The sequence below is a fragment of the Mastigoproctus giganteus genome, chromosome 3, assembly GCF_048544385.1.
Source record: "Mastigoproctus giganteus isolate SK-2022 chromosome 3, ASM4854438v1, whole genome shotgun sequence".
NCBI classification, from domain to species: Eukaryota; Metazoa; Arthropoda; class Arachnida; order Uropygi; family Thelyphonidae; genus Mastigoproctus; species Mastigoproctus giganteus.
The window spans coordinates 146,499,853-146,525,266 of record NC_143577.1 but is presented as its reverse complement, the minus strand read 5'-3'; the positions used below and the strand labels follow the sequence as shown (position 1 = coordinate 146,525,266).

The window sequence follows — 25,414 nt, the reverse complement described above, 5'->3', positions numbered from 1 at the left end:
AAATAAAGGAAAAGATTACTTTATTAAACACCACAATAAAGAAGCCAGGGTGCATGGTGTGCGGGAAAAGTAACAAGTGGCGAAAATGATAAAATATTTTTTTTCTTGAGATCTCATGAAAAAAAAAAAAAAAAAGAAATCATTCAAACTAACTGTTTAAGTCAAAATCACCCCAATTCGAAAGTTCCGTACATTTGGCACCATGCTTTACTAAATTGTCGTGGGAAAACTACCAGATCCCCTTTTTTCCTCGGGGAGCATCCTCAGAATTCTGAAGTTTATATTTTAAAAATTTATTAAGCTTTACAGGGATAAACAGAGAAAAACTCCATAAAGAATAAAGATGCAGCTGCCATCTTTACTCTTGCTTAGGTAACAGATAAACGAGGGGGGGTCTAAATTTAAATTGAAAGAGGATTGTAGACAGATGTGCGGAAATTTTCCTTCACCCAAAAAAGTAATTGATCGTTGCAATAACAATCCTCCTACTGCACTTTTCTGAAGGTAGGAAACTGAATAAATTTAAAGAAGGATATGGTAAATTAATATTATATAAAGAGCGGGTAAATGAATTGGATATAATTTTTTTTAGCTGATACTGTAATGCTTAACGTATTAACACTGGTTCCGTTACTCGCAGTACTACGGTATTGCAAAATATGTAGATGGGTTTACATAACTGCATTCGTTATTGGAATTTGAAGAATTTGGTGGAGGGGATTTTAAAACAGAAAAGTTATATAATCCTTCATTCACAAAAAATGCACCTGTGTTGTATATTTAACAATGTCCCAATAAAATTCTCTCTGTGCTACAGAGAGAATTTTATTGAGACATTGTTAAATATGCAACTTGGCTAATTAAAAGTTTTACAAACATTGAACAATTTTTAAAATAAAAACATTCTTCAAAAATATCAAACGGTATTTCTTTACCTCATGCTGGGGTTGCCATACTATATATAATGTGTGTGTGTGTGTGTATATATATATATATATAGAGGGTCCCATATACATATAATTAGGGGGTCCTAGTTCTTGCCAGAAAAGCATAACCCCTATATTAAGCAACCTGGATTGTGGGCATTATACATGATGAATCTATGGACTCGGGCTGTTTGCGCCACACACAAACGCATAGTGCCTAGAACGTTCGTGTGTGGCACAAAGGTACGTTGCAAAAAGTATGGGCTATGTTTCAAAAGGTATTTGAATTCATCCGACCGACCAGCACACTCGTTTCCAGTCCCCAACCAACATGTTGTTGACACCACAGCAATCGCAGTAGACGATGATCAGTGGTGAGGAGAAGATATCTACCATATTTAGCATGGTAGGATCTCCTGGGGATCGTTTGCTGTGATACTCCATACATCTGAGTGTGCTGCGCGTCGTCATTGAGATATTGTTCTTGCATTCCCCACGTTGTATTGCGATGTCTGTCCCACAGTGACCTGCCATTGTGCCCGTATAACGTACTGCACCCTTCGCTCACCACGAACTATAGTACCTTGCGTAATCCTTTACAGTTTTGTCGGCGGGAAGTGATTTGACCCATTCCACACCATTCTTTGTGCACCTTAACTGCAGTGGGCCGCGAGCAACTGAAAGGATGTGCCGTTCCCGATATGGAAGTACTCGACACACGAATTCCCACAATCGTACCCTTTTGAAACTCTGTGATATCTTTACCACGTTCCATTACTGATATTTTATCACTCTGACTTGCATCACTGCTCTAGCGTACGAAGCTGTTCGGCCTTTCATACTGTGAGCTATGCGGCATGGTCCATTATGGATTGGAGGGGATTCATATTTCAGTGATCACTGAGTTCCTGTGTGTATGTATACTGTATAATTCTGAATGGTTATGGTGCGATGGCTCTTTTAAACTTAAGGTAGCTAACGTACGTAATGTATTGCATTTCAGGAAAGTTCGATTTTTTATTTCTTAAATTAATTTAATTTTTTATTTTTCTATGATTAACAGAAGTGAAAAATAAATAATTATCTTGTTACTAATTAATTACTAATATATAAATGTAACTGTTTTCACTTCATTGCACATACCTCACAACGTAATATTCCCTCCACGCGTGAAACGCTATCAACGCTTTCGTAATGCAGATGCTTAATTCTGCTAAGATTTTAATAGACAATGGGATCAGCATTTGTAGATGCATGAAAGTGCACCAAGATTTTGCAGACCCAGTACTTATCTGTTTAAAATAAAATACTAAATGTTTTCATACAACCTATTTTATTAAATGAAATTTTATTATTCTATTAAATGAAAACATTTTCTCCTCTATTTTAGTGTGCATTGTATCAAAGTTAAACATAATCAAGGTAATTATGAATAACTTAAAATAAATATAAATTTTATTTATACTGCATAAATATACAATTTGCTATACTTATACTATCTGTGATTTATTTATATAAATATATTAATTTAGATAATTGTATTTATATAAATATAACTTATGTTAATGCAAAGTTAAAATACCATTGTGGCATATCATATGGTGAGAGTCTAATTGGTAGTTATAATAATAATAATTCATTTTACAGGTCTCTTATACATCCTCGGCCTTATGCTCTATCCCGCTGGGTGGGGAAGCCGTCGCGTACAACTAGTTTGTGGAGACAAAGCGGAGCCATATACTTTTGGTGACTGCGCCTTAGGTGAGTGAAATATTGGGATGATACTATAGTAGGAACCAAGTGTGTAAATCAGCATAGTCACGACAAATTTAGATTTGATGCTAAGTTGTCCATTTATATTTAAAGCCAGTTTTATCAATTGAATATCTTATGTAAGCAACTAGGTTTAGAAACATCATGAAATCAGAATAGCATTACAAAACTGGGAAGAAAATTAAACGCATAGCCCATTTAAGCAATCTCAGAGGCTAGGAAAAATTGTGGCTTTATATTGCCCGAATATATAAGAAAATTTAGGCGATAGGAGGATGGGGAATGGGACTCCATTTCCCTATCACAGCTGGGGATCCTACCCAAGTGAGCCCCGTTGAGCGTTTACGTAAGCAGTACAGTCAAAAGATTGACTCCCCCCTCATCGGCTATATTCAGTGATTATGATGAATTATAGTCCACCGGTTTTAACTGGAGTGTTTCCCCCTGCGTTATATCTCTCACCATTTACAGTTAGCATTAACCCTCGAAGGTCACCACACCATATAATAAATATTGTCTTTTGTCTGTTCTCCTAAGGGCTATAAATATTGTCCATTTTCGATTTACCAGCATTTTAAATTAAATCTTAAAAGAAATTTTAAACCAATGCTAATAAACAACTACATATGAACAGTGATGAGCATAATCGAATGATTAGTACTTAAAAGATTTCAGTCATCAAAATATTCATTCGTTAAAAATCATCGTTAAGAGATAACCACAATTTAAACCACCGTTACTCTACTATAATTACATTTATAAAAAGAATCACGTTCCAGAGCCTATACTGGCTCCTTCTCACATGGAGGGTGACAAGGAGCCAGTATAGGCTCTCTTAACTAGCCTGAACATTGTAACCACCGAAGAGTGGTCACAATGTTCAGGCTAGTTAATATCATAATAGAGGGACTGATCCCAACCCCGATTAGTCAAGAGAGAGAGAGAGAGAGAAAAAGACTCAGCAACTTATCCTACCCTAGGCCAACCTATCCTATCTTGACCCCAATTCCTTCAGAATTGGATTTCATTGCTTTCAAGGTGTTGAGTGGAATATCTAAACATCAGTTTAAGCACTTATACAGTATACACCAATTTTAAACGAAAAAGAAACGAGAGTGTAAAATCTATATACATACAGTAATTACACGAGACTGATTTTATAGGGTAGGATAGGTTACTGGGCCTCTCTGATTGACCAACATAAAGTTCATTGATCAATCGCTCTCTTATGATGTCATCTCCCTACACTTTCTTGCCTGACCATCGAGGGGAGCTGAGCATGTGATCAAGAAACCAGTATAGACTCCAGAACATGATGCTCTTTATAAAGATAATTATCGCGGAGTAACAGTGATTTAAATTATCTCTTAATGGAAATAACCCACGAAGGCAACGACTCTTTTAGACTCATGACTAGGAAGATTCCAGTCGGTTGAGACCTTCAGTTGAATGCGAACTACCGCAGAAATACTCTAATATTCCCTATCAATTTTTTCCGCTCTAGACCTAGCGATAAAGGCTCCGATAGGCTTCCCTGTATTGGTCTTGGCAATAAGACGAGTACTGTATTTATTTATTTTCTTCGATCACGGGTCTTAATATTACCCCTTATAACAGGGTGAGGGGATTTAACTCTTCTCTCACCCTGCAGCTAAGAAAGCAATTTTACACCAGAATACATGGAATACCTGGTTCCTGGGCAACGCAACGTGTCACCCCTTTCACTAGTGGACGAACCCACCGCTTGGAAGGTATATAGGTACAATACATCACTGCATTCACGTAGATGGTAATTCGATGTCAGTATGGATAAACGTCGTGAGTTAAAACTTTGAAAAAGCGATGATAGTGGGTACCCGACGCACGGATCACTCGGGGAGGTGGTACATAAATTGCACTATCCCTGTTCAACAGTATCAAGGGTATATCGGAAATACGCCATTTCGGGAATAACATCTTGTGGGGGGGGGAAATGTATGTAATGTTATTAATAAATATACATTTGTCTTTACTCTTCTTTAAATTTTATTTTGAATATGTATAATAATAATGCTTTATTAAATATTCCTTATTTGTTCTGTTGTTCCCTTATAACTATATAGACCTCTATTTCTTACATCCCCACGTACACATCTGACTTTGCTTCACAGGAGAATTCCAGATTCAAGGGAACTTCTCAATTGTGTATAATTCCCTTCGGAAAGGTTGAGTGTTCAGGAATAACAAACTCACAAATTAATAAACAACAAAGTTTATTTACATACATATATACAACATAATATACAATTGAATAAAAAAACATGTAACATGCATACAAAGTTAAATCAAGGATACCTTGCATATATTAATCTTATTCCTGTTTCCCTTCACTAGCTACTCTAAGTTGACCATTATATGAAAACACTGATTCATTCTTCTTGCCCTAACTAACTAACTCCTAAGACTTATACACCTTCCCCATACCTATTTCACTTACTTCTGGATACAATTGTGTTCCTTATATTAACAATCAATATGCTACTTTCATCATTATACCGTGTGTTCTCACCATTCTGTTACAATACACTGAAGACCAATCTTAACTTTCCTAAAGTCTCTATTTGTTATTAGTCTTTCATATGAACCAACAATTCTTCATCAATATAAACATTATATTCAATTATCTATCCTCAAAACATATTCAAAGTTTTTTTATATAGTTCAATTATCTGTCCTTAAAACATAATCAAAACTTCTCATATAAATCTTTCTACCCTTCTAACACATTATAATCTTTTGAACAACAATTTAATCTATTACTCATCCTTCGTTTCTATTCTATTTTACAATAACCCTTTTTAATTAATTAAACTTGGTTAGTATATATAATTTACTTCAGAGATAATTTATCTGTCATTTTACTTCTAGTGCTACCCCCTTTTTCTTTTTTTTTAATTAATCACTATACTGTTTCACTAACAGTCCTTGTTAACTTACAGTATTTACTATTATCTTTTTTCTTTCCTTTCCGAGGAGGTTTGAACCTTCCATTTTAGGCTCTCAGGCTACCTTCTGGGGATCTCCTTCATCTGTTTTCACCTGAATCTGCTATAGATAATTATCAGGAACTCTTTGCTGCATGGGTCTTGCGTCCTTTCTCCACCTTATTCGGGTTACTTCTATCTTTTCCATTCGCTGCTTCCTTCTTTCTCATCGAGCTACTAATTCCGCGTTTTCGCTCCTTCTCTCGCCACCTTATTAAAACTTTTCACAAGGAAAAACTCATAGGGTGCTACCCTCGTTTTTTCGCTCCACCTATTAAGAACTCTTTCAAGAAGAAAACTTCCCAGGGCGCTACCCTTCTCTTTTCCCACCACGACCAAACACAACCGTTAACTCACACGTATTTCCTACCACAACAGTATCCTCAACTGTCCATGTTACTAACTCATTTTTTACTTATATCGACGAAAATCTCGACTGCTGTGTCCGCTGACTATTTCATTTTCCCTAGCACCAACAAAAAACTCAACTTAGAATCCCACTAACCCATTTTCATAAACACCCACAAGAATCTCAACTTTGGGTTCTGTCTCTACTCACATTTTCTAACACGACCAAAAACTCAACTGTCTGTCCTAACTCATTTTTCCAAACGCCGACAAGAATCTAAACTTTATCTCCCCTTAACTCATTTCCATAAAACACCCACATAAATCTCAACTTTGGGTTCTGACTCTTCTCACATTTTCTAACACAAAAAAAAAAAAAACTTCAACTGTGTCTCCCCTAACTCATTTCCATAAACACCCACATGGATCTCAACTTTTGGGTTCTGACTCTCTCCCTGTTCACTCGCTTTTTTCATCTCAACTACGTACCGCCCCTTTGTGTCAGGTCCGACCTTGTTCTGAGTCTTAACCAATCTTTCTCATTTTATCAACTTCCACTCTCTTCTTATTTGCCCGTTTTATTTTCTCAAGCTGATTCCTTATTGCTCAATCTAACTTCTTATTTTAAGAAGTTTGTAAAATTTCTCAGGCTGTCTGTACCTTTGAAGTCAGCCGCTTATAGTTATACTTTAGCAGACTAATTTCCCAAGATCTACCAAACCTGCCAGCGCCGACAGCCAGACGCCAATCTTAAATCTAATTCCCAGCATTTGTTCCGTATTTACTACCCGACTTCTCCAGGTGTCACCGATTAAAGAAATGTCCCGTCAGTACATGGTCCTCCGCGCCATTGTTTTCCAGAGTTAACACCTTCTACTAATAGCAGTTGCTACTCGTTTCTATTGTTTTGGTTTGTCTGTGTGAGCTGGGAGTCGAAGTGTACCTAGGTTGCTAATAGCCTTTCACTTACCGCTCCCCTTGTATAGACGTTGTCTAATTTAATCCCTTGCGAGTGATCTTAGTAATATTCTTGACTAGTAAGGTTCCACTCCCCCATATTGCTATATTATAAGTTTTATTTTAAATTAATCTCACTTTTCTGTAAAATAATATATTTGTAAGATTTTACATCTTACAATCTCGTCGTGGACAGCGCCGTGGGCGGTGCAAGGTGGTGGATGAACGTGGTCGTCGACGTCTGTCTCGCATTGTTTCAGCCAACCGGAGAGCAACAGTGGCACAAATCACCGCCGACTTCAACGAGGGAGGTGCCAGAAACGTCTCCACCAACACTACTAGGCGATTATTAGCCCCAATAGGTTATGGGAACCACCGACCCACCAGAATCCCATTGCTAACACCACGACACAGGACTCTGCGTCTCAATTGGGTGAGAGAACATTGGCACTGGACCTTGGATGATTGGAGACGGGTCTTCTGGTCCGATGAGTCCCGTTTTCAGTTATTTCAAGCGGACAGGTAGGTGCGTATCTGGCGGAAACCGCACGATGCTATGCACCAGTCATGTCAACAAGGTGGATGGTCGGTAATGGTCTGAGGCGTGTTCAACCGGCACACTTTGGGACCTCTGGTATGTCAAGATGCATCTCTGAACGGTCTATATTACGTGTCTTTCCTTGCAGACCATCTACATCCCTGCATGATCATCGTGCACTCACACGGCAATGGGCTCTTCCAGCAGGACAATGCGCCTCCCTACAGAGCTGTGGTGACTAGAACACAGTTTGAAAAGAATTCTGCAGATTTTACCACGATGAAATGGACTCCCCGTTCACCGAACATGAACCCTGTGGAGCACCTTGAGGATGCTGTGGAAAGGTCCGTTCGGGCTTTGGATCCTCCACCCAGGAATGCGACGTAATTATGGACAGCGGTGCAGCAAGCATGGATGGAAATACCTGTGGAACGGTTTCGTGAACTAGTAGACTCAATGCCCCCCCCCGTGTAACTGCCCTTATAAGGGCGAATGGTGGGCATACCCGTTACTAGGTAGGTATCCCATAATTTCTGTCCACTCAATGTACTTTTCCTACACAATATACGAGGGAATAAAAAAAAAAAAAAAAACATTTGTATTCACCAAAAAGTAGTTGTAATAGAACGTTTAAATAAACACCATGTATTACACTTTTTCCAACATAGTCACTGACAAAATGATACATTTTGGCCACCTCCCAATAGACTTCCGCAGGCCACTTTTTGTAGAAGTCCTCTGACTCTCCTTCAAACCACAATTCGGTAGCAGAAATCACCTCATCATTAGCAGCAAATAACTTTCCACGGAGAAAGGAAAGAGGAAAATCCGAGGGTGCAGGGTTGTTGGAATAAGCAGGATGCGGCAATATTTCAAACCCACATTCGTTGACATACCTCACTGCAGCATGAGTGGATGTGCAAGGGCATTTTCATAGATTAGGTATTAGGTATTAGGTATGTTCGGGGTCTGACGGCACCTGGGATTTCTCCCATCTCCGCGTATGTTCTCTGTATCGGACAAGCCAGAGATTTAAAAGTGTGTGGGATATGTACTGTGTAGTTTGTTGTGCCCATTGTTCGTCCGGCCTGTTAGCCGCCGGGCCCCTAGTGAGACCCGACGTTACCAATACCTGCCACAGGGAGGCCGGCCGGGTGTTACCAATATTTGTACTCTGGATGGTCTTGCCATTTACTTTCCTGGGATTTTAGTGGCTAGGACCAAAAAAAAAAAAAAAAAAAAAAATCGAGGTTGATATTAGTGATAATATCAACCCCTGGCTTTTTGGCCGTGAAGGGCATTAAAGATTATCTCTCTCTCTCTCTCTCTCTCTCTCTCTCTCTGATACTTTACAAGTTAGTATTAATATTGCGCGACGTGGGGCTGTGCGGTGAAAGTGAGTTTTAAAAACCAAATAGGTTCGGGCAAGAATTTTGATGTTCTCTTTTGATTTTGACATGTAGGGCTAAACGCTGTGCAAGACAAAAGTTTGGGGGGAGGATGAAGACTGGGGGGAAGAAATTGGAAATAAGGGGCCGACAGAGTAGATGGCCCCTGCAGGTAGTGAGGCATGCCCATGCCCCACCAGAGTGAAAAAATTGGGGAGGCAAGGAGAGGCAAGCCTCTCCTCCCCAGGAGTTTGGAAAGAAAGATCCGCTCAAGAGAGTGCGGATTTGGGTCGCCAATAGGCTGTTCCGGCGGGAGAGTGCCACGTATGTCGTCTCCATCAGTTTGCAGGCCCTAAAAAATTGGCCGTTGAGTCTCATCTAGGTGGGACACTAATAGGGGGTTAAATCTGGATGTCATCCTTCCAGACTGCATGTGGTCTGGGGCTTATTTTCTGGTCATTATCTTGGGGTCATAATCAAGTCTACTGGCTGTCATTATGGGGTTTTATCCCTTCCGTGATGTTTGCTAGTCCTTACACTACCTTTTGTCATTATGTAGTGGGTCTATGCTGCAAGGTCTTGGGGCAGTGTCCCTTTGTTCTGATGTCACGACTATTTAAAGGTGTTTTTTCGCTTCTATTGGCGGTAATCATGACTCTTGTAGTTCGACAATCTATTGTCACTTGTCTTTTCCTAGTGCATTTTGTAGTCAGTCCAAGGTCTGTATAGTCGGTTCCTCTGTGTCGTCTCGCTGCTATTTGCAGTTTTGTTTTGTCTCATTCCGTTAAGGTCTTCGGTATATGGCGGCTAGTGTTTGGCGCCTGGTAAATAATCCCTGGGCAAAATCGGTTAAGGCTAAATATTCTTCTTGTGTATCTAGTAGATGTGACTCGAGATCCCTCGGTAAATAATGAACTCTAGTTATTAGTCTGCATCTAAGGTCTTCGTATTGGACACACTCAAACATAATGTGCACCCAGCTTTCTTGTTCCCCGCAAGTACAACGCGGATCCTCCACTATTCCCAATGCTGTAAGCTTTGCATTGAAAGCCCCATGACCCGTAAGGAGGTAGGTCGTGTAAAGTCCGGGTTGCAGCCAGGTTGGAAGAATGGGTTATACTCTGTCTACTTCCGGGATGAACTTTTTGGTGATGTTCCCTTTTGTTGTGTTTGTCCAGCGGTATTGCCAGGTTTCTTTTAGGTATTTCTGCAGCCTGTTCTTTTCAGCCTTGTGGGTTGCATTGTTATCCACTGTGTAGTCTTGGTGGGTGCAAGGCATTCCTTTGGTTATATAATAGGCTATTCCAGTACGTATGATGTCCAGGTCAAGGGGAAGGGCTCCGGCCAAGACCTGTAGGGCAACAGTGCTAGTGGTGCTACAGGCTCTGGTAATGGTTAACAGGATAGTTCTATGGATTGAGTCGATTATGCGTCTATTTACGGCGGTTGATGCCTTGTGATACCAAACCGCAGAGGCGTATGTTATAGCTGGTAGGAATGTCGTTTTATAATATAAGGAGAGCACGCGACGTTTAAGTCCCCAGTCCCGACGAACCACACGTGCTAACAGTGCAGAGTACTTCCTTATCTTTGTTCTTAAATGTGTGAGATGCTGCTTGAAGGAAAGATTACAATCTAATATCACCCCCAGGTACTTAAGCTGGCTTTGGAGTTTCACTGTGGTGTTGTTCACCTTTATTTGAGGTGGCCTGTGCAGGTCAAGGGAGCCTTTCAGTAAGATTGAGGATGTCTTAGTTGGTGAGATTTTTAGGCAGTGTAAGATGGTCCCGTCCTGTAGTATCCTGATGGCATGGTTTGCTTTTACCTCCAACTGGGTTCTATTGTCGGCAGCAATTTTCAAGATTAAGTCGTCGGCAAAAGCTTGGGTTTGGACGTCACCAAGGTCCATGGCCAGGAACTCATTCAAGACAATGTTCCACAACAGCGGCCCCAGGACAGAACCCTGGGGGCAACCCCTGCAGACACGGCGGTTTACCCTACCATAGGGTGCCACGACACTAATACTCCTGTCGGTAAGGTAAGACTTGATAGTGAGATACAAATTGCAGGGAAGGTTGGCCCGCCTTAGCCTTGCCAGGACACTTGGCCACCAAATGGTGTCGAAAGCCCCGGCAAAATCTATGGAGATGATTAGGTAGTATTTACTGTTACAACTGGCCACACCGTGCAGCAGATGTCTAAGTGCCTCTACTGTCGAAGACTCAGGCTTAAAGCCGAACTGGGTAGACATGTGCAGTTCAGCACTCTTGTAATGTGTGTCAATTCGGGCATATAGCATTCTTTTTCATAGAGCAGGAGCACACATTGACAGTTTTTCCCGTCTTTTTTCTTTTATAATAGCACATATCTTTACGAAGAGGTTGTAATAATACTTCGCCATCCCTTTTAAAGGTAATCTGTTAGTATTACACCATGCTGATCCCAAAAAACTGACAGCATCACCTTGCCAACACTCATGCCTTTTTTGGTGGGGGGGGGGTGATTCTGCATGTTTCCATTGTTTTGACATTAGTTTACTTTTGGGATCATACTGATGGATCCAAGTTTCATTCATGGTGACTAGCCGCGAAAAAATTCTTGCTTTTCCTAGTACATTGACATTTTATGTGCACATTGTGCCCTTTCCTTCTACTGGTTAGGGGTTAGAAGTCTGGAAACCCATCTGGCAGACACTTTACTTATATGCAACTGTTGATGGATGATGTTATCCACAGACCCTACGTTAACTTGGAACTCTGTATTTGTACCTCTGCCTTGAGGCTAATACAGCAATCTTCCAGGATTAATGCCTCAAATTTTGCAACGCTCTCTTCTGTTACAGAAACTGCTGGGCGTCTTGGGATTTCTTCATCATGAACTGAGGTTCTTCCACATTTGAATTGTATACCAATGTGCAACAAAACTGTAACCTTCTTATGGTAGTCTTATCCATAAACAGCGACTATTTCTTCGTGTTTTGTTTTGGATGTTTACTCTTTCAGAAAGAGGAGGAATAAAATCACTGATTTGTATTCCACTTTATCCATTGTGACACTTCACTTTATTCAGTGTTGCAAAGAAAAAAAAATTGTCAGATCGAAACCAAAATTTGTGTGCTTGCTATATGAAATGAAATCTCCATGTACATGTTGTTCTGCAACTTGTTCATTAAGTATCATATTAGAAGGCAGTTAGATACGTACTATGGAAATTAGTGAATAATTACAGAAAATGATTAAGGTTATTTCCAATGTTATTCCATTCTGATTTCACTGCACAGCATTTCATTTTTAATGGAATCTGGATCACCTCTACAGAATCTTTATAAATATATGCAAGGATTTGGGTGGGGTGAAATCTTAATATCCATTTGTCCGTCACATGGTAAATGATAAACAGATGTAGTTTTATTCTGCAAATTGGAAAAAGCGTTCATTCTTCCCAAACTTCTTGCGATAGATAATTCCATGCACTTTAGTCTCGCTACATTTTATACAGCCTACAATCTATTTGATTTTTTCTTTATGCTGTCCTTTTTGCTGTGATATTCGTCTGATTAAAATTTATATCGCAAAATTATTCACGCCGTGGAACAAGAATTTCGATTCCAAAACTGCTTAGCAACAGTAGTCCCTCTTCTGCGATGTGTTTCGACTTTTTTGGCCTTCAGGACGTCCAGAACTCTCGGAAGTCAATTTGACAGATGGAGCAGTGTGATCAATCAAACTTGGTCGAGTCCCAAACTTTCAGTATTGATATTCGTTAATGCTCGCTCGTTCTCTCCTTTCCTGGAACCAAAGGTAACCCTTGGCAGCAGACCTATTTAATCATTTTCACAATGCCTACCAGCACAAGGGGTTTCGTGAATTGCAGAAATTAATTTTACTCGAATATCTGGCACAAAGCATATTCCTGATCAATGGCTTTCAGATTTCTTAAGCATCGTATGAGGAAAGGAAGAATGAGAGGGGGGGGGGAAATAAAACGCCAGCTTCCTTTCCTATTTTAAAGTTAGTTTGTAGTGTCAAAATTACTAATTAATCCACCAAGATTAATATTTCTTATTTAATTTAATACTGCGATGTTCATGCAAGATATAGACCAAATGAACAAGTGAAGACTAATTTTGGGTCATAAATCATCGATAAGAGATTTACAAGCTCTATTTTTTTTGGACAAAACTAGTAATACTGTGGATTTTAGTGTTTTGCACCAACCTTGCGTAGAAATAAAAACAAAGGAAACTGGACTTTTAATAACTGTGTTTATAATAAATTATAATAACCTGTATTTACAATAAATTTAACTTTACGATAAACTATACATATAAAATATTAAAATCTGCTACATTATGAACAATAAAATGCATTAAAATATACTAAGTTAAAAGCGATAAAGAACCATAGCTTTCAAAGGCTCCAGCCTTCTTCTTCAGCGGTATTTTCTTATTCTGCAGTACATCTTTAAATATCAGCAGGTTTATGGTACTCATCACGTGTTTCATTCTCACGTGTTCCGTTCTCTTGCGTTGTGGAACCGGAAGTGGCTCGAGCGGGAGTCATACGGAACCGTTCATCCCTTCTGAGGATAGTGGCCTCAAAGAGGGGATGAATCCGCGTACCTCTATCTCTATTAATGTTGATTGTAGAACAGATCCGCAAACTCTCGAGCCACTTACGGTCCCAGAACTTATGCGCCCGATCGGTGATGATAGCATCGTCCGGGGAGATCTGGTGCTGCTTCTCCCAAAAATGCTCGGCCACTGCGGACTTGCCATACTCCGCATTTCTTATTGCCTTAATGTGTTCCCCCAGACGATCTTTGAGACGGCGTTTTGTTTCCCCTACATAACATTCCCCACAATCCGGGCATCTAATGCTATATACGACCCCACTTGTGTTCTCTTTTTGAATGGGGTCCTTAACCTGAGACACGATTGTGTGCAGCCTCCGCCCCGGAAGCTGCACACAACGTGTCTGGTACTTTCTTAGTATTCTAGCTATATGATCAGTCAGACCCGGATAATAGGGAATGTATGCAGTGGATGTCGGTGTAAAAGACTCACCTCTCCTCTGGTTTCCTTTAACATATTTTTCTATAATCCTCTGGGGGTAACCACATTTTGCAAGATCCGTCGTGACCCGTTCATACTCTAACTTCCTATCATCGGAGGTACTGCAATGTGATTTTGCTCTATCAACTAATGTTCTTATCACACTGTTCCTATGAGGTTGGTCTGAGCTGAGCTGTAGTGCGAATACTGCCCTTTACACATGGATTTCCTATATACCTTAGTCTTTAGCTGTCGGTCTTCCCTACAGACCAACACATCTAGGAACGGCAAAACTCCTCCTTCTTCTGCCTCCGATGTAAACTGTATGAATGGGGAGAAGCCATTTATGATGTTCAACACCTGATCTTCACTCCCCTTCCGAATAATTGAAAACGTATCATCTACGTACCTTTTCCAGGGGCGCATAGGGAGAACACTAACATTAAATATTCTGGCCTCGAGCTCCTCCATAGCTAAATTAGCTATAATTGCGCTAATGGGGGAGCCCATGGCTGTACCATTAACCTGCTTATACATAGTATTGTCAAACACCATAGTGGTGCTTGAGAGGCATAACTCTATTCCTTTCCCAATATCCTCTAGCTTTAGTTGTGTTCTAGTATTTAGGGTGGTGTCCCTCCGTAATGCCATGTGTGCACACCACACCCCATGGTCAATCGGAATACATTTAAATAGCGATTTCACGTCGAAAGATATCATGATTTCATTCTCTTCTATGCGTTGGCTTCTAATAAAGTGCACAAAGTCTTTACTATCTTTAATACTATACTCGGAAAGTCCCACTAGTGGAGATAATAATTTGGCTAAGAAACCAGAAAGTGCATAGGTTGGACTGCCTATAAATGAGACTATGGGTCTAAGTGGCACATCTGTTTTATGAATTTTGGGCAAGCCATAAAATCTTGGCATTTGGCTACCTGTAGCATGCAGCATCCAATATTGTTCCTTAGAAATTTTGCTAGACTTGAGCCAACCCTGTACCATTCTGTTCACTTGTCGTTCCAAACTAAGAAGTGGACTTTCTGGTTTCTTAGCCAAATTATTATCTCCACTAGTGGGACTTTCCGAGTATAGTATTAAAGATAGTAAAGACTTTGTGCACTTTATTAGAAGCCAACGCATAGAAGAGAATGAAATCATGATATCTTTCGACGTGAAATCGCTTTTTACATGTATTCCGATTGACCATGGGGTGTGGTGTGCACACATGGCATTACGGAGGGACACCACCCTAAATACTAGAACACAGCTAAAGCTAGAGGATATTGAGGAAGGAATAGAGTTATGCCTCTCAAGCACCACTATGGTGTTTGACAATACTATGTATAAGCAGGTTAATGGTACAGCCATGGGCTCCCCCATTAGCGCAATTATAGCTAATTTAGCTATGGAGGAGCTCGAGGCCAGAATATTTAATGTTAGTGTTCTCCCTATGCGCCCCTGGAAAAAGTACGTAGATGATACGTTTTCAATTATTCGGAAGGGGAGTGAAGATCAGGTGTTGAACATCATAAATGGCTTCTCCCCATTCATACAGTTTACATCGGAGGCAGAAGAAGGAGGAGTTTTGCCGTTCCTAGATGTGTTGGTCTGTAGGGAAGACCGACAGCTAAAGACTAAGGTATATAGGAAATCCATGTGTAAAGGGCAGTATTCGCACTACAGCTCAGCTCAGAGTCACTTCCGCTCGAGCCACTTCCGGTTCCACAACGCAAGAGAACGGAACACGTGAGAATGAAACACGTGATGAGTACCATAAACCTGCTGATATTTAAAGATGTACTGCAGAATAAGAAAATACCGCTGAAGAAGAAGGCTGGAGCCTTTGAAAGCTATGGTTCTTTATCGCTTTTAACTTAATATATTTTAATGCATTTTATTGTTCATAATGTAGCAGATTTTAATATTTTATATGTATAGTTTATCGTAAAGTTAAATTTATTGTAAATACAGGTTATTATAATTTATTATAAACACAGTTATTAAAAGTCCAGTTTCCTTTGTTTTTATTTCTACGCAAGGTTGGTGCAAAACACTAAAATCCACAGTATGAATATACCCAACCTCAGAGGCCTGTTTGAAGAAAACTAGTAATTTCACATTACTGTGGGAAAAATCCTTTTTAGTAATGCTGTATTTGATTTTTCTGTATTTCTTTCTTATGAAGTTTCATTTAGCTTCGTCAGTACTTGAAAATATTATTATACCCTCGGAACAAGAATGTTATCAGTGTCCTGTAATAATAGTGAACGTGTAAAAAAATTAAACTGTAAATATAAACGTTGATGAACAAACTTAAATCATATTTTGAAATGTGTATAATTAGTGGTAAGCTACTGTTCTTGCTGCCCGCGACCTCTAGCATTTCAATTATTTTGGTCCCTAGCCAAAAAAGGTTGAACGCTCCTGAATTGTGGGTTACCTCCCCACGTAGCCTTCTTCTAACTGCGCTTACTTAACCCTGTGTGCTGAAGTGCTTTCATTGTAGCTGGGTATAATGTGTATTCAAGGTCAGTCAAATGTCCATCCATTGCAGTTATAACCTCGAACAATGATAATAATTAAAAAAAAAAAAGAACGCTGTTTTTTTTTGAGGTTAAGAAAGATAAAATTTTTTTGAAGTGGGGGAAGATAAGATGAATACGGGGAATGCTGACTAACTAGATTTGTAGACTGCTACTGTGGAAACGGTGGATGTGTGACATAGCTCATTTTTCTGGATGAACAGGGCCTCTTTTGTCAATTTCCCTCGGCGCTTTTTTTTGGTTTCATCTCGTAGTCAAACCAGGAAATTGAAACAATGAGCTCCGGCAATAACATGGCCCTCAAAATCCTAAATTAGCTATGCAATCACTTTACCAGCTGAAATGACGTGGCCTATTTTGGTGGGAATGAACTGCTTAATCTTGGTATGGAAGTGATTGATCCATGTTTCATTCACTGTTATGAAACGATGTAGGATCGGCTATTATCTCTTGGCACCCATTGTCTAACTAGCTTCTGTTCAAGGATCAAAAGTTTTGGAACCCAGCGCACAGAAACTTTTCTCATCCCCACACGCTCTGTCAGTTCGACCAGTCGTTGTTTTCGATGAGTCGACAGTCTCAACACTCTGTCGAATCGTCAATCATTGAACACTTCAGAGTTCGTAACCGGATGGCTACTGCTGAAGTACAGTAGTATACGAGTTTGAGTTGACTGTGGTTCGAGCCCGATATGAGCCTTAAGTATGATAATGTTCTCTATCGTGTAAACTCCCCTGACCATATATTTCTATCTCGGAGAATAATCATAAAATTATTTATTTATGATTATTCTTATGACTTATATGACGTCCCTTATATATATTTTAGTAAAAGGGGAAATTTTTGTATACAGAGTGTTTTAATCGGGAGTAGACTGGCTGTAGTTGGCCCCGACGCCTAGCCTTCTGGGCCAGTTGGCCACTGGTTCTGCTGAATACTACAATACTTGAGCAGGTGATTTTGGAAGCAATTGAGAGAAAAGAAAAAAAAAAAAAATTTTACTGAGCATATTTTTTCTTTTTTTTTTTTTACCTTAGTTTTGAAATATCACAAAATAAGTGGGCCCTACGATAGTCTGTATTTTTCCTTGAGTCATTTTAGTCTTGGTTGGTAAGATACGCATAGTTTGTTTCTCTATGTCAACTCAGAGAATTCCAATTCCAATGCGGATACAAAATTTGTCAGAAATAATGATAGTAAGGTCGTCGGCATGCACAATGGCACAATGGCTTTTCAAGCTGGCATTATAGCTAGTTGTCTAGAACAATGTTCCAAATGAGATTTCTAAATGTTGATCCTTGGGGACACACTCATGTAATATTCCTACTATGACGGCTGACATTCCTACTGAGACTGCTATGCTATTAAAATAGCTTCTTAGGTAAAATTGTTGAGAGTATCTTGAATTACGAGATTGATCGAGGGCACTCTCCCACCAGCGAGAGAGATAGAATCAAATGCAACCTCAAAATCGATGAAATAGCAAGTTCATACTTAGAAGAGGACATTCCCACGTGGGGAACAAGGTCAACGAGAGCATTCTTATAGGATTTTAGCTGGACGGAAAACAATTGCCGAGATGACCGCTGGGAATTTCCCAAATTAAATAGAGACGCTATTGGCCTATATGTTTTTGGATCGAAGGTTTTTTACCAAGTTACTTCTATATTATCTTTAATATTTCATTTTTCAAAAATTGGAAAATGTTCCCTTCTCAAGCCATTATCAAAGACAAAGAGAAGAATTTTGCTCAGAGTATAAATAAATTAATTAATAATAAATAGATTTTCTAATATATCCGCGGTCGTTTATTTATTTATTATTTTTTGTTCCAGTTTAGGATTTGGTACGTTTCAGCTCCTCCAAGGTTTATTGTTTTCATCAGAAGAAAAAGCACAATCTGCAGAACGCATAATTACGTGTTCCTGAAGATCAGAAGATGAATCATCAGATTGTAAACAGTCTAGAATGGCCTTAATGATTCTGTCCAATTGGTTATCTGTGCATTGCTGTGAAGTGCAATATTCTGAATTTGAAGAAAGTGAATTTTGCTTATAGTTATTTTGCATAGACGCGTCTAAGAGTCTGAATTTCGAAGGTTTAAGAAATTTTGCCACAAGTTCCTTTTTTGCAGACAATTTTGCTTACATGTAAAATCTATTAAGATCATTACAAATTTTCCTTAATCTGTTGTAGCATTTTAGTGTATTTTAAGACATGTGTTGTGTCTTATGTAGGGCAGCAACTAAACGTTAGTTCAACTCTGCCTGAGTATTTTAGGAGACAAACTACAGCATTCACACGTTCTATGAAATCGTTTAAATACTTGTATGCAGTGAAGAAACTACCATACCGCCACGTCTGCCCCTGTGGGGGAACCCAACAAGTCAGAAGCCCTGATAGCTGGTTTCGTATAGTATCTAAGATCACTTGGAGGAGGACATTCAGAAATCTTGCGGAAGCACACAATTTATTGGCTCTGTTTGTATGTAACCTTCGTCATGGAAATTCTTCCCGTTCTCTTAGAAAATATGTCCCTAGGTATGCAGCCTCTGCTGATTATGACAGTATTGTCAACACTGGATTTCGGCCAACTAGGCCACATAATAATGCACTTATTGTATGTCTGAGTTGGCTGAATGTGCGTTATTTTCATCAATGGATTGGCGAAGGTGATCCAATTATCTATCAATTGGACAATCAGATATCAATTTGTATTCATTGCATTTTATAATGGAGAAAGTCGATGATGAAGAAGAAATCCCAACACGATATCCAGCAGGCAAACACAAGTTTCTCAAGACAAAGGAGTCTTAACATACACCCTGAACAGAAGACACCCTCAGGGTGGAGTCCTATCTGCTTTTCTTTTTGTTGCTGCCCCCGACCCCTTTCTGACGATATGTAGATGATCTAAAGATGTTCATTCCTTCCGGCGATGATCGCACTCAGCAATTAATGTCAAAGGATGCTTCCAGACAACTTGAAGGCTTTACCTCCTACCTAAACGGCACTGGACTTGCCCTGAACAAGATCGCTCAAATGTCATTCTGATGGTCTGCAAGGATGGACACGTAATATAGACCGTTCAGAGATGCATCTAGACGTACCAGAGGTTCCCAACGTGTGTCAGTTGAACACGACCCAGACCATTACCGGCCGTCCACCTGCCTGAACAGTTCCTTGTTGACATCACGGGTACATAGCTTCGTGCGGTTTCCGCCAGATACGCACCCTCTCGTCCACTCGAAATAACTGGAAACCGGACTAAGCGGACCAGGAAGACAAGACCCGTCTCCAATCATCCAACGTCCAGTGCTGATGTTCTTTTGCCCAGTTGAGACGTAGAGTCCTGCATCGTGGTGTTAGCAATGAGACTCTGATGGGTCGGCAGCTCCCATAACCTACTGCGGCTAATGATCGCCTGATGGTCTTGGTGGAGACGTTTCTGGCACCTCCCTCGTTGAAGTCGGCGGTGAATTGTGCCAGTGTCGTTCTCCGGTTGGCTGAAACAATGCGAGACAGACGTCGACGGCCGTGTTCATCCAACACCTTTCTTCTCCCACAAGCTGTCCACGATGGGATGTTATTTCGAAAATGGCGTGTTCCTAATATACTTTTGATACTATCGAACGGGGCTAGTGTAATTTCTGTACCACCTCAGCGATACAGTGACCCATGCGTCGGGCACCCAGTGTCATCCCTATTTCAAAGTCGGTTAACTCACGACGTTTATCCATACTGACATAGAATTACCGTCTAAATGAATGTAGTGTGCCTATATACCTTCCAACAGTGGTTTCGTCCACTAGCGAGAGGGGTGACAGTGTCGCTTTCCCCTGGAACCAGGTATCCCATGAATTGTGTCCTTTCAGTATATATTAGCCGACCGGGCTAGCCGAGTGGGTAAAGTACCTGCCCGGCAACCCAAAGGTCGCGGGTTCGATTCCCGCCTCGGGCTTGGATCAAAGTACTGCAAAAACCTTGGGAGGTGCAATATGGCCACAGAAGCCGATGCGCCAACAACTACCAAATCAAAAAAAAAAAAAAAAAAAAAAAAAATCAGTATATATTAACCCCGGGGGCTCACATCTGGTGAGTATGGGCTTGGCAAACCCAAGGTCCTGAGCTGGATATCATCATTCTTCTCTTTCTTGGTGATTTCTTTGTACTTCTCTCTCTCTCTCTCTCTCTCTCTCTCTCTCTCTCTCTCTCTCTCTCTCTCTCTCTCTTTCTCTCTCTCTCAGGGGGTAACTCGGGAATTTTTTTTTTTTTTGGCTGGTGCAGCATAAGCCTCAGGCTTATGCTGCACCAGCCAAAGCTTATCGACACTCCCAAGCCAACATAGGCCCATCGCTTGCGCCTCTGTATTGCTAAAAATTCTGGAGAAAGCATTGCTACCGTCTGTCACCCATCAAATTCTCCGTGACAGTCCTCAGCAAATACACTATGAGATATCAGGAAGGTCAACTATAACTAACCTTGTAACAACCACTCTGCACATCTTAGATGCCTTCGAACAAAGACAGGAATTGTCAGTTATATATCTTGACATCCATTCCGCATTTGATGCCATCTATATACCTAATCTCCTACGTCTCTTAGAAAACTACTTCAATTTTCGCGGCAATGTTCTCTGGTTCCTAGAATCTCTCCTATCGAAGAGGACCCTTGTTCTAAAGATCGGAACAAAGACCACGCGTCACATAACTGCCGGTGTACCTCAAGGGGGGGTCCTGTCTGGCATTCTCTTCTCAGCAATCATGGTGCCATTTGTGACCAATAAGTGCAATTGGATCACATATGCTGACGATGTCAAGCTCCTTACTAGAATATCGCCATCCAACTCGGCAGCCGAAATCACTAGCAAACTGCAGGACATGGCTGACTACCTCAATACCTTCAACCTCCAAATCAACCCCCTAAAATCGGCACAAATAACTTATTCTCTAAAGGGCAGCCCAACAACGTTGGAGCCTGTGCTTAACGGCTCCTCAGTTCCAAGTGTTCAAACACACAAAGATCTGGGGGTCGTTTTCGACTCCAAACTATCTTTCAACGATCACATAAACCTCATACAGTCGAGGCTGAATTCACTACGCTGGGTCGCCAAACAACAGCTGCTCCACACCACCGACCCACAACTGGTAAAAAGATACATCGTATCAATCCTTTACCCGACAATACTGTATGCTTCAGAGATATGGGCTTCGGCCGCCGAATCCAACATTAAAAGAATATTCTCTGCAGAATTCTGGCTTCTAAAATGGGCCAACAGCAAACTCCACCTTCCCCCAGCTCTCAGATCAACGCAGTTAGCAGAAGCTCTTCAACTACGCAGGCTCCGGTCCTACATCGGAGAAAGAAGGCTGCTGTTCACCATCAAGATGGCCACCGGTAAAATTACAGAGCCGAACTTCTGGGATCACTGCTCTTGGCGCATTCCACCTCCTTATCTCCGGTCTTCAGCACAGCTGCTAGCAAACCGTAACCGGCTAGTACTAACCGACAGATTCCTGCCAAAGCAAATGCGGCCCTCACTGCAAGCCATCGACGGGGACCTCCAAGAAGTGGTTAATAATAAAAAATACAGGAAGGGTATCCTCCTCGAACTGAAAATGTAAAACTGTGCTTTGTTAATAATCTGATGTAACTTATGTTTTTCTCATGTATCTTTTGTAAATATGTTTTGTAAACCCCTGGCACCACCATGCCGTGAGGGACTAATTGTATGTCTATCATTGCTGCAATTAAAGATTCTATTCTATTCTATTCTATTCGTTGATGATATAAAGCTGTTCACTGCTATCAACCCTGGAGACACTGCTGACTATACAAATGCCTTAATCCTACAGAAAATCCAGAACCTCGAGGCCTTCCTCTCCGGTTTCGGGGTTCACATCAATCCTGAGAAGTCAAAACAGTTGACTTTCTCGCTCAAACGGAACCCAACAATGGTGCAACCCAATCTAAGAGAATCCCCAATTTCTGCTGTTCAGCAACACACCCATCCTGACGTTATTTTTGACCAGAAGCTCTGCTTTCTACCACACATAGACCACCTGAAATAAAGTTCTGTCGACTACGGTGGATGTTTATACAACAACTTATGCATGTCCATGACCAGGCTGTTGGGTGCAGATATATTAAGACGTATGCCAATGCGGTCATACTTTATGGCGCAGAAATCTGAACCTCAACTGCCACAACGCATTTGAGACGGATTTTCGCGGGCGAATTTTGGCTACTGAATTGGGCCATATGGAAATTTCGGCTTCCTCCTGCACCAATGACCACCCAGACTGCAGCAGCTCTAAACGTCAGACGTCTTCCTGCCATCATTCACGAGAGAAGACTCGTCTTTGCTGTTAAAATGATGGTTGGCATCATTTCGGAACCAGACTTCTGGGCTAACTGCGAATGGAGAATCCCAGTACCAAGTCTTCGGGCCAATCCAGTCCTTCAGGCCACCCCAAACCGGTTAAAGTTACCCGATCGGTTCTTACCCGTGAAAATGCTGCAATACATACACCCCTTGGACAGTGACCTCTACAAGTTCGTAGTCGATAAAAAAAATATAGGCAGAACTTACTCCATCGACTTCCTTCTCAGGACCACGTCCCAGGACAATAGAACCTGCTCCCGAGGACCTGTCCATCACTGCCATGGATCCATCACTACATTGTTCCAACTTTCTGCGCCTGCTCAGATGACTCCAGTACTGTAAAAGGACTGCTCCTTGGAGAATAATTTAACTTGATAACATGCTGTTGTGTATACATTTTCATATGTAAATTTTTCATTTTTTTCCCGATGTTTAATCCTACACTTGTATAATTATTAATAATGTTTTTTTTCTCCTATCTCATCCTTGTCTATTACATTGTATTAGCCTTTACTGTAAACCCCTGGCTTATAGCCGTGAAGGGTATTGTGTTCGACATGTGCCTTTTGTATGCAATAAAGAGTTCTTCTTCTAAATAAACATCAATGAATATGTCGCATTCAAAATGCTACCGTCAAAATCTGTAACAATCGCTATCAGCTAATGAAGGTCTCTGAATATGCTCTGCGACGTTGCCAAGCTTGCCTTAGGCTTAGAGTTGCTTAAGCTCAGAGTGACCACATCGAACATATGTTATAAGCCTTTTGCCAGCTGCCTTCTCAGTTGTGTTGCTACATTATGCAGTGGAATTTTCCTATTTTCTATACAGAGCCAAGACCGTGGCAGAAGGCTCACTGCGTTTCAAACGCGCGTGTGTTGGAAACACACTGACTCCTTGGCTGCGGTCTTGTGATACCACTACCAAATACAGTAATATTTTTGTAGCTTACTTTGGAAAGTCCTATAACCTTATGTGGCCTGTTCGGAAGTACAAACTGAAAAACCTCTTTCTGAATGAGCTTAAAGATTTTATGTTTATTAAGAATGCATTAAAAGACATTACCATAGCATGCCTAATTAGTAAGAATTTCGAAGGTTTAGAAATTTCTTTTTTGCAAAATGTCTTTATTTTTCACAGTTCCAAAAATATTGGAAAAATTTTGATTAGGATATTTTCGTACTTCCAAAAATATTTATTTATTTATTTATTTATTTTTAGGCTGGGCCTTCTATCTGGCAATTGGCAGTACCATCGTCACTTTTATATGTTCCGTGTTGTCCGTGCAAGCAGAGATCTCTACCTCTAGTGACAAAGTACAAGACGAGATTCTGGAAGGAAAAACTCTGATTTGTCTTCTGTGATTTATATCTGTCCGTACTGTTTTCAATGCTCGTGGAGCACACTCAGAAACAAATACTGTCTAGATGAACTGGAATAAGAGAGGATTCAGGACATTGAAGAAGAGAATATTTGTTCGTTTCAAGCAAATGGAAGAGAAGTCAGCATTTCGCGATTATCGATACGGGACAATATTTCTCGCCCTTGGAAGGCAAAATACAAAACTGAGATCATTCCTTATGTCCACATATATCTAAGGTTATCAAGATCAAACTTTAGTAGATTAAAGAGGGAACGATGAGAGCCTTTTTTTTTTTTTTTTTTCATTTTTAATTCGTTTCTTTATCACTTATATGCATTTAATACTAGCATACTTATATATATCACATGCTAAAGCCTCGAATGTGTGTTCATTAGCTTATCAGATTTCACCTTGATATAAGTTTATACCCAATTTATGCTACTGTGGCATCTATTAATGGGAGGTTTTCTTATGTAAGTTTGTCTTTTTAAATGAATGTTTTAATTCACGTCAAGTTTAAGCTAGAGCGCGCGTGATAAATAAAAGTCAGAATTATGCGCATCAGACAAGATGAGATTGTTTTGGACGTAAATTTTAGCGCAAAAAACAGGAAAATGCCGATGACCAGGAGCCATTTAAAGAAAATTGAATGGGCTATATTAATCTCGGCGAGGACAGAAATAAATTATCCAAAAATTCAATGTTGGAAGAAAATTGGTACAATATATATTAAGTTTATAAGATTATCAGTCATTAGAAAGAACACCTGCATAATCGAAATTATTACCGAACTTGTTTGTATATGGAAGAATATCGAAGACCATCACCTCAGATTTCTACGTGGAACGTAAATGTAGCTTAAAGCGTACAAAGGGGAAATTCGCTTTAGCTGGATTTCAAAGATATACATTATTAATAGAGTGATAAACTACCTGCTTTATCACGAAGCTAACAAACTAATCAAGAAGTTAAAGCAGGACTTCAAATGGTCCGTAAAATATGCAACAGTGCCACCTATCTGTGCTTTGTCCAGTCTTTTTGAGAAAAATAGTTTTTCTTGAGTTAGCTCCATTCAGTACATCATTTAATTAATTTACACAATATATACAGTTAGCC

At 40.2% G+C, this 25,414-nt stretch overlaps 1 protein-coding gene across 1 annotated transcript in view; it reads left to right on the top strand.

The window, feature by feature from the left end:
• The window catches only part of LOC150088311 (LHFPL tetraspan subfamily member 2a protein-like), a 129,568-nt gene extending 104,527 nt beyond the window's left edge, over positions 1 to 25,041 (top strand). Inside the window, exons 4-5 of the mRNA XM_090370703.1 lie at positions 2,574 to 2,687; positions 24,157 to 25,041. Coding sequence (XP_090226829.1) covers positions 2,574 to 2,687; positions 24,157 to 24,299 — 257 coding nt within the window. The 3' untranslated portion in view covers positions 24,300 to 25,041. The remainder of the gene's footprint in view (positions 1 to 2,573; positions 2,688 to 24,156) is intronic.
• Positions 25,042 to 25,414: the final 373 nt, after the last annotated feature.